At 54.2% G+C, this 8,602-nt stretch overlaps 3 protein-coding genes across 3 annotated transcripts; all 3 read left to right on the forward strand.

Annotated features, from left to right (window-relative positions):
- Positions 1–711: 711 nt before the first annotated feature.
- On the forward strand, positions 712–1,233 carry CCOS01_16880 (uncharacterized protein; the record flags this gene model as incomplete). The annotated part of the gene is made up of 1 exon (XM_060465015.1): positions 712–1,233. A coding segment is annotated over one exon (522 nt), but the record flags the coding sequence as incomplete, so codon positions are not given.
- Positions 1,234–1,940: 707 nt separating this feature from the next.
- On the forward strand, positions 1,941–2,150 carry CCOS01_16881 (uncharacterized protein; the record flags this gene model as incomplete). Its single annotated transcript, XM_060465016.1, has 1 exon — positions 1,941–2,150. One exon carries the CDS (start codon positions 1,941–1,943, stop codon positions 2,148–2,150), a length of 210 nt encoding a protein of 69 aa, XP_060304504.1.
- Positions 2,151–2,744: 594 nt separating this feature from the next.
- On the forward strand, positions 2,745–2,969 carry CCOS01_16882 (uncharacterized protein; the record flags this gene model as incomplete). The annotated part of the gene is made up of 1 exon (XM_060465017.1): positions 2,745–2,969. The coding sequence occupies one exon, from the start codon at positions 2,745–2,747 to the stop codon at positions 2,967–2,969; it is 225 nt and encodes a 74-aa protein (XP_060304505.1).
- Between the last annotated feature and the right edge of the window lie 5,633 nt (positions 2,970–8,602).

Raw genomic sequence — 8,602 nt, forward strand, 5'->3', positions numbered from 1 at the left:
TCTTTGGAAGTTTGGAACTGCTCTGTATGTTGTGTTCTCTATCTCTCGCCCGTCGGCTGACTACTGACCCAACCAAGTTGCCGATTCTGGCCATCTGCATCTACCCATCTTTGTCTCTCGCTCTCTCTCTCTCTTCTCTCCACTACGGGATTGGATTACCAGATCTGTGGCCCTCGTCGACGAATCCTCCTTGGCTTTTCTCCTCCTTACCAGGGTTTCTAGGCCAGTCGAGAACGCTGAACTGCAAATTGCCCCTGGCAGCCCTCCCACGCCCCCTCTCCCACCCCTTCAAGAGATCGCCCATCAGGACGTCAAAGTAGGCACGCACGAGCACGTAGGGTCGGGATGGGCGCTGCGGCGCTGTCACTCTTTACCGTTTTCTTATTCTTCCGCCGTCTGGCTGTGCTTGTTTAAATCTCGTTCAAAGCCTCCAGGCGTCATCATGGCCTGACTCTGGCCGTTAGTCTTCCTCTCGTGCTGCCGCCTTGCCCCTGGGGCTTTGGGTTTTGGGGGGCTCTTCTCTTTTGGGTTTGGGAAACAAAATGCATCAGCCACACTTTGAGTAGCTCAGTGACACACAGACACACACCTCCTCGATGAGGCACCCCCAGTCCTCTCCCTACTAGAGCCTAGCCGCTCATCTCTCCAACGTCGCTTGGTGGACAGAAAACATTCCAGTCGACGACATGTTGTCTCTTCCTCCAGACTAATGATAACCTTTCGCCCTTACAGAATCATGATTTTGAAACCGCCATCATTTGGTCTGACTGCAAATGTTCTTCTTTTACTGCTTTTTGTCTTTTCTCCCATGTTCACGCAACGGGTGCTGCGGTTGAACGATTCAGAAGCCTGGACTTTTCTCTCAAATTTCTATTAATAACGCCCAGCAAACCTGTCAATGCGATGAGATTGCCCAATCTGGACCATGTCCGGGATGCGATGTCCAATAATGTTTCTCGTTGTTTATTTTGCTTTTTCTTGAACAGTTTGTCTCGCAGCCCTGCAACGCCAACGACAATGGCTCACCTTCCGAGGTTTCCCCTGACTGTATCTTTAGGCTCTTTTATTCATTTCCATTTCATAATTGTTGTACGCGTTCAAATCTCCGTCACAAGCTCACAGCGTGTCAATTCTGAATTTCTGAGCCATGCTGACTGGTGTCCCCCATGCCACAGGGGCAGATCTCGACCGAGAATGAGCTGGGGGGAGGGTCTCCTTCAAAGCTGCCGTTGAACGGGAACATGGGGGGTGGCAGGCGGCTGAAGGATGCAGCAAGATGCAACGAAAGCCACGTCGATGACCAGCACATGCTTCTCACCGTGGAATGCCGTTGCTGGGATTGATGGAAAAGCCAGCAAATGGCACGCACGCGCTTGTACCGTTCAACTATAACCAACCCTCGCGTCGAATGGCGCTGCGCCCGTCATCAAGAAGCTCGAGGCTTCATCACCCATGTGCCTCTATGCCGTCCTCGGTGCTGCGTCCCCCCCAGGAGCTATAGCCACCAAGTGAGTGAGCAGCAGCAGCAGCAGCAGCCGTCGACAGCCAAGATGCAAGATGGGCTGTCGGGCAGCCTGCAGTGCAACACCAGACCACCGAACAGACCCCGGCAACGCTGGTCAGTCATCCTTTGGATAGGTTCTTCCCCATCCTGCTCAACGCGCAAGCCGGAAGGAGACAGACAGGGAGCACGCTGCGAGCTTAGCTCGTATGTCACCATGGTCTCATAGATTGGGTCCAGCTACGATATCCGTACCTCGGTCTCTGCATCTCGGAGGCGTTGCTGCTCCTGCTACTGCTGCTCCCGGTCAAAGTTTGCCGCATCGGCCGGGGATAGGAAGACCGGTACCAAGGCGAGCGGTCCAGAGACCATGGGTCCATTGGTTCGCATCACACATTAAGTCCGGTAAAGTACGGTATTGTTTGCCTGTCAAAAGGGAATGGTTGTTGGTCCATCTACACGTCCCGAGAGCAATGGGAATTTCATCCACTGCCGGCAAAGTCTGCAGGCCGTCCAGGCTCGGGGAGGCGGACGGACTTCCATGCTACTGCATTTGCCGCCCTGCGCCCTGTGCAATATCATCAAAAAGTACCTCCCCCTTCAGTTATCAATGATCTACTCCTTACGAAGTTACGAATACCCCCAATGAAAAATACGCGTCCGACAGACATGCAAATCCGCATAGCAGAGGCCCTGCCTCATCTCGACGAGTCGGCCGCAAGCGGGCCTTGCGGGGGAGCGCAATACGACAATTCAGAGGAGTTGGAACGTTGATGACTCGCAAGCCACATGGGTCGAGAAAAGGATCTTCCCTGCCTCCATTCATTGAGGCTAGACGACCGTTTGGGAATTTCTCAGAAGGGATATCCCCCTCACCTCCAGCCCTGTCAACAGGAATGCAGGCGGATTGGCGAAATGAGCCCTTTGCTGCTAAGCCGGTCCCCGGACCCCTGCATGTGGTCCCTATATCGGCTTTCTGTTAAGAGTCGAAAGAATACACCGGCGTTCCGGTTTGCTTTTTTTGACAGCTGTCTGACCCAAGACGGACTCAAAAAAAAAGAGCAATAACAACGTCAGGAATGGGCTTCTCGTCCGGCGAACGGGGCTTCTGGTGTATCTCAATATTGCGACTCTATACCAGCGGCTCGCTACTCATGGGCAACGACGCAGGTTGAATGTGTGACATCCCTCGAAGCGGTTGGGTCGACTCAAGGGTCAATGCCCCGAGGGCTGAGACGGAAACATGCAGCTTGCAAGAAAGGGCAACTCACGAGGGTCCCATTCAATATCGAGAGGGTACGATATGCGAGGCAAGGCACACTCAACGGAGGCTGGTGCACTACCAGTACCGCTGCATCAGTACTCCATACCAAGCACAAACATCAAGCAGAAGCAGAAGCAGAAGCACGAGTCCATCTGTTCCGAATTGTCGGGCGAGTTCCGGATATTGCTCAATGGTCCTTGCTGACAAAAAACCGGCTCCGAGTGGGAGAAGCATCTCTTCGAGACCAAAGCAGAAGAGCATGCATACTGGGGGCCCCCCTCTAGGCTCTATCAACCTATCCCCAAATCGACAACTGCATCGTGGTCTTGGGTCTTCTTCCCCTGCCCTCTTGGCCTTTTTCATCCCCATCCAAAAAGCAAAAACACAACGCACCCCCTGATGCCGTCTCTCATCGGTGTGCTTGACGTTACACGGCACTGGGGTCTCAACTGCCAAGTCCCACCGATCACCGTCCTGAATAATTACCTTGACGTCGTTCATCGCGGGCGAGGCTCCGTCAGTACCGAGCATCTGGGGCCCTCCTTCCTGGCAACTGGGAACAAGGCATCTTGGACACCGGACAAAGGTTGGGTAAAAATTGGAGTCGTACGTCAAATGGTGACGGGCGAGCAGAAAAAGATCCCAAGAGGAGACGGCTCACATTACGAACTCTCAACGTATCTGCCTCTGTGGACTCTATTCGCAGGGAACTGCCTTAGCTTCAGTGGATGCATATCAAGAAAAACCCAGTCCACACAGTCCACATATCCTATCCAGCCATCCCCCTTCTCGACGAGTAGACCGGGATTTCAAAGAGAAAGGGGTGATCCCAGCAGAGACACGTTTTCCATGACCGTTTGTGGGCTCGCAGAAGCGTTGCGTCCACGATACGTACTACGCAACCCACCTAGAAATACGATCACGACTATTGACCGAGAAAAGGAAGAGGAGACGCAGAGGCAGGTTTCATGACACAAACGGGAGGGCCTCCGAGTCGAGCTCAACCTCGATTCGGCGTACCGAGTACTGCTGCTGCTCCCCTCTCCATATTACCCTGGCAAGCAAGAAAGAGGCAGCGAGGCTGTGCTTGCATACATATCGAAAATCGTGGGACTGTGAGGGGGGTAAGCTGTGAGGTGCCGCGATTCAGAGGATCATTTCCCAGGATCTTGCAAATCGCAGGCGTCTTCCCGATTCCCCGAAGGCATAATACCGAAGGAAACTCAATATTTGACGAGGGGAGATGAGCATGTTCAGTGGGTGGGAACGGCGAGATACATCGCGGTGACAAAAACCCTCCGAGGGAACTGAATAATGGGCTTTCCATGGTCCTGGCTTCCTGGTCCAACACAACCTGACCGAGCGGATCCAGCAGTCTGGAGTCTGCCGTCCACCGCGCATGCTGTCATACAAAGTCCACTTGGAGGGGGGAAGGGGTGAAGTCTGGGTGTCTCCTGGAAGTTACTCTTCTTCTTCCAAGAACGAAACAAGTGACGATCAGCATCCTTCGAGCCCTTCATCCAACCTTCATTCCAGCAGATAGATGAAACCAACTCGCCGTAACTTCGTAAGCCCAGTACCATCCATGCGTACTGACATCAACTCTGTCCCGCCCAATTCTCTCAACACGATCTCGGCCGGTCTAGCGTTCAAAGCTGCCCACTCCACCCTTTCGTATATTGAGGAGAACGCGTCCTCGTTGGCCGACTTCGTGGGCTCACGCCTCGAGATCTCCCGTGGGCTCCCCTCTGTCGGCACCCACTAAGAACCCAGGCATCGTGGCACACCAACGGTCCAAGGCTCGCCTCCTACAGGAAGTTAACGTTCATTCCCGCTTGGCACAGGTAATATGGCGCGATGCCCACAAAGCCAAAGGAGCCGGAGAGCGTCTACTCCGCAGGAGGCCCTCTTCGCACCTTGTGCCTAGGCATTTTGGCCCCCCATCTCTGTGAAGATCCTTGACACCACCTCCTTCTTACCTACGAAGAAAGGGAATGGGGCAAAATGGAAGTATCCGTATGGAAGACGCCGCATATGCGCTCCGTGGCTGCCGTACCAGAGATCACTTGGGCGATCACCAACGCATGGCCATGGGTGTGTCGGAAAAGTGACCAGCACGTCAACCACCATAAGTCCGGTCCCCGTCTCTTTTCGCTCTCCTCCTGCAGACATCTCATTACGCATCCACGTTGCTCTCCTATATCGCTGCTGCCGCTCCTTCTCCTCCTCCTTAGCCTGCCTTATACGATGATAGACTCCGCTGGAATGCTTCAGGACAAAACTCGAGTCGTTAGCCCAAGAGGCAAAATCACTCAGCACGAGACACTCGTTGGCGATGATCAAGCACACAAGAGGGGCGTGTACTCCGTACTCGATACATGAAGATGGATGGATGCTCCGCAGAGAGGCTCGTGATATGCAGCGGTGAAGTAGAGAATCCACCACCCGCAGACACGCGAGAGAGCCGGACGGAGTTATACTTCCACCTTCCAACCTTCCACCCTCCCCCTATCAGCCATTTTCTGTCATCTGCAGGCCTGTAAGGCCAGCAGAGAGCAGAAAAAAATGTGACAGCCCACAAGGTGCGATCGTGCTCGCAAATCTTCGCTCGTCAAGAGGGTCCTTCGACCTCGTCTGGGTTTCGGCCCATTGGCCTTTTCCAGTCACAAGTCTCACTGCCGGCCGCGGTATTCGCAGGATATAGCCTCATCCACTTTTACTTGCCTGCCTGTTTTGCCAATATGCCCTGCCTCCAACTGGCTCGGTCTTTCAGAGGAAGTGGAAGGGGGGTCTCGTTCAAGTTAAGGGTGGGGGCCAAGAATTCCGATGGCCTCCATCCGTATCCCGTATGCCATCCATACCTCTCTTTCTTTTACCATCGATTCTGGTTTAGTTGTCCCTCTTCGAATCTCTGCCATGCCTCCTAGGCAGTTGGCAACCAGAGGCAGTCTTGGGAAGAAAGCCTAGATTGTCAAAAGGTCCCATCCCAACGCCCTTACATGTCCCCAATTACCGCGGCCGCAGGCGCCACAATCAATGACTCCATGCTTCGAACCTGGAGTCTAGAAGCCTTAGTGTCATGGCAACGTTTACAGGGCTGGCGACGTAAGGAGTGATTGGCGGGAGATGTAAGGCGCGTGTGTGTCTGTGTGGTGGCATTTCCATACGTTCCAATAGTCAGCAGCCACACGGCAACAAGCCGAAGCGACGCGGCAGCAGCAAGTTAGCAACCCCCAAAGAAGAACCCGGGCCAACGAGACTTTCACATCCCGTCAACGGCGGATAGCGGGCGGACGGCGCGGGCTGAACGGTTCACGTTGTCAGTGGTGAAATTCCAAGCCCAACGTCCTTTGCGCCCGCTGCTGTATTGCTTTCCCAATCCCGTGTGCTGTCTTTCAAACGTCTCCTCATTCCTTCGAAGGGGAGGATGATGAGGAGGAGGGTAACCGTAATAACCATGACCGGAAACCGTAACACGGCCCGAGATTAGACTGCTCCCCGTGCTGAGGCAAAGCAAAAAAGGTGTGGTGATTCCCTCACCATGCACGTCCGCGGTTGGTGGCGATCCTCTTGGTCGTCCGTCAAGCCCAGCCTGTTCCCGTCCCATGAATGGTCACCGTTCTAACGTCGTTTATCCCCCCCCCCCCCTTTCCCGCGCCGCTGTGCCGCAGACGCGCCTTTCTAGCCTGGACATTTTGAAAGATCGACCCGGAAAGGGGTCATACGGCGCTCCGAGCTTTCGTCGTAGGAAGCGGCTACGCGGCTGCGGGTTCCCCTTGACGTGTCCCCTGCGCAGTGCATCACGGGCCTGCTGCTGCTGCTTGTCGAGCTTGGGTCTGGTTGTCGTTTGGTTTCTTTCTCTGGAGCCCTCCCTTTGGCTGCTTTGCGCGTTTATCCCAGTTCTTACCGTAGTAGACGTGGGAATGTATGCATATGGGACGTCTGGTCTGGGGTTCAGTCCGAGCCAGCAGCTAATGTTGACGGTCAATCATCCATTTCAGTCCAGTCCAGCAGCAGCAGCAGCAGCAACACCTCTCAGGCCAGACGATACCCACCCCCTCCCCTTGGAAGGTAGAGGGAATAAGCAACAAAGGGCGAGATATTGCTCTCTCTCTCCTGAATTGCCCTACAGCGGACGTGCTCGTACATGCAATCTTTTGGACAGTATTGTTTGCTTCCCGCGGTGCTCCGTGCCCTGTAAATGCACGCTGCATGCGAGCTGCATCATGCAGCTTGCAATACCCAAGAAACGAACGTTTTGGCGATCCCGCAACGCGGACGTCACTTCTGTTCTCGGTAGGGCCATCCGGGGAAAAAGAAACGTCTTCTCAGCCGGAGAGACACTGGAATGTCTCGACTGGAGCGGAGAAACGTCCGGGGTTTGTTCGTTTCGTAGGCTGCTACTGGGCCATTGTCTCTCTTGCTCACTGTGTCACTATCTCTCTCGGTCTCTGTTCCTCTGCTTCTGCCAACAAACTTGCGAGACAGAGCCAGCGATCATGGGGTTGTGGTGGGATGGCCAAGGACGATATACATGGGTTTCCGCAGGATGTCTCGCTACCATGAAGCGAAGAAGGGGCCAAACCGCTCCCTCGTGGGCGCGGATGTTCTAGCTGCCGTTGTGGCTGGCCCTTGGAAGCTCACCAGTCTCGACTAGAAGCCGTAGCTACTTCGCGCGGCTTGAGACACCGCGTTTAGAAGAGCTGAATTGCCTTTCTTCGCCTGAACCCTACGTTCAAAGTAGATCGCTTCCAGCCTAGCTCTCTTCTTCTTTCAATGACCGGTTTGGTCCTAATCCTTCAGAAGAACGCCAGTACGGCTATCGTTTGACCGCAACGGGGGGGGGGGGGCTGGGGACCACGGAATGTCGACGTTCCCCTTGCTCATCAGCTCATAAGACAGTTACTCGTTAGTTCTTGACGAGCTAAGACAACACCGAAAGAATCGACCAAGCCCGTTTCTCTGTCCCCCCAGAAACCTAATCTCCAAAGCCCGAGAGACGAGATGCGATACCGTAGCACTAATCTAGATCGCGATCACGAACGATGTGATAAATCTGGCCGTAGCCCCTCCGAAAGCGGTAGCCTCGTGCCTTGATAGCCAAAGCAAAGCAAGTGCAATGTAAAACCCCCTTGTCTGACCTTGAACTTTTGAGGTACCATTCATCGGAGGACTATCCCAAGTTAGACTACCACTTCGTCAGCTCTGTCCTTCCAAAGTGTCTCAAAGTCGTTGACAACACGGCAACAATAGAGTGTGAGAGAAAAAAAAAAGAACAAACCTGCCCGCTCGCTGAGCTTCCCGAAGTCCCGCCCGCGCCTGCTTCGTCCTGGTCCTGCTGCTTGCGCTGGACGAGCGGAGGAGAAGTGCTTGTTTCTTCTTTTCGGGGCTTTTCAAGGTCCAAAAAGCCAAGCTGCGTCTCTCTCCCGCAGACGGAGTTTCTCTATGCCCGGTGCTTTCATGATTTTCTCGGTTCCCCGGTATGCAAGATGGGCTTGCTGGGGGTCTCAGGCAGGTCGCCGATGGTTGATGTGGGCGTAAGGGGGTGCGTAAAGGTGCGGGTGGCAGTAAGCGAAGATGAGAAAAAGCAATTATATCAAGAAAACACCAAGCCTAAACCGCACTGGCCCCAACATCATGAGCTGATGAACGAACCATACACGGGTAGAATCCGGGTTCGGCTTGTGTCCCGATACCATGTTACCGTGAACAACCCCCCCCCCCCCCCCGGAGCGCGTGGGCAAGTGGAGAGCACAAAGACACCGAGGGCAGAGGAGAGAGAGAGAGGGCATTCGGAAAAGCAAAAGCTCATATCTAGATCCAGAATACTCCCCTAA

Source organism: Colletotrichum costaricense (genome assembly GCF_030867565.1).
Source record: "Colletotrichum costaricense strain IMI 309622 chromosome Unknown Scaffold_34.1, whole genome shotgun sequence".
NCBI classification, from domain to species: domain Eukaryota; kingdom Fungi; phylum Ascomycota; class Sordariomycetes; order Glomerellales; family Glomerellaceae; genus Colletotrichum; species Colletotrichum costaricense.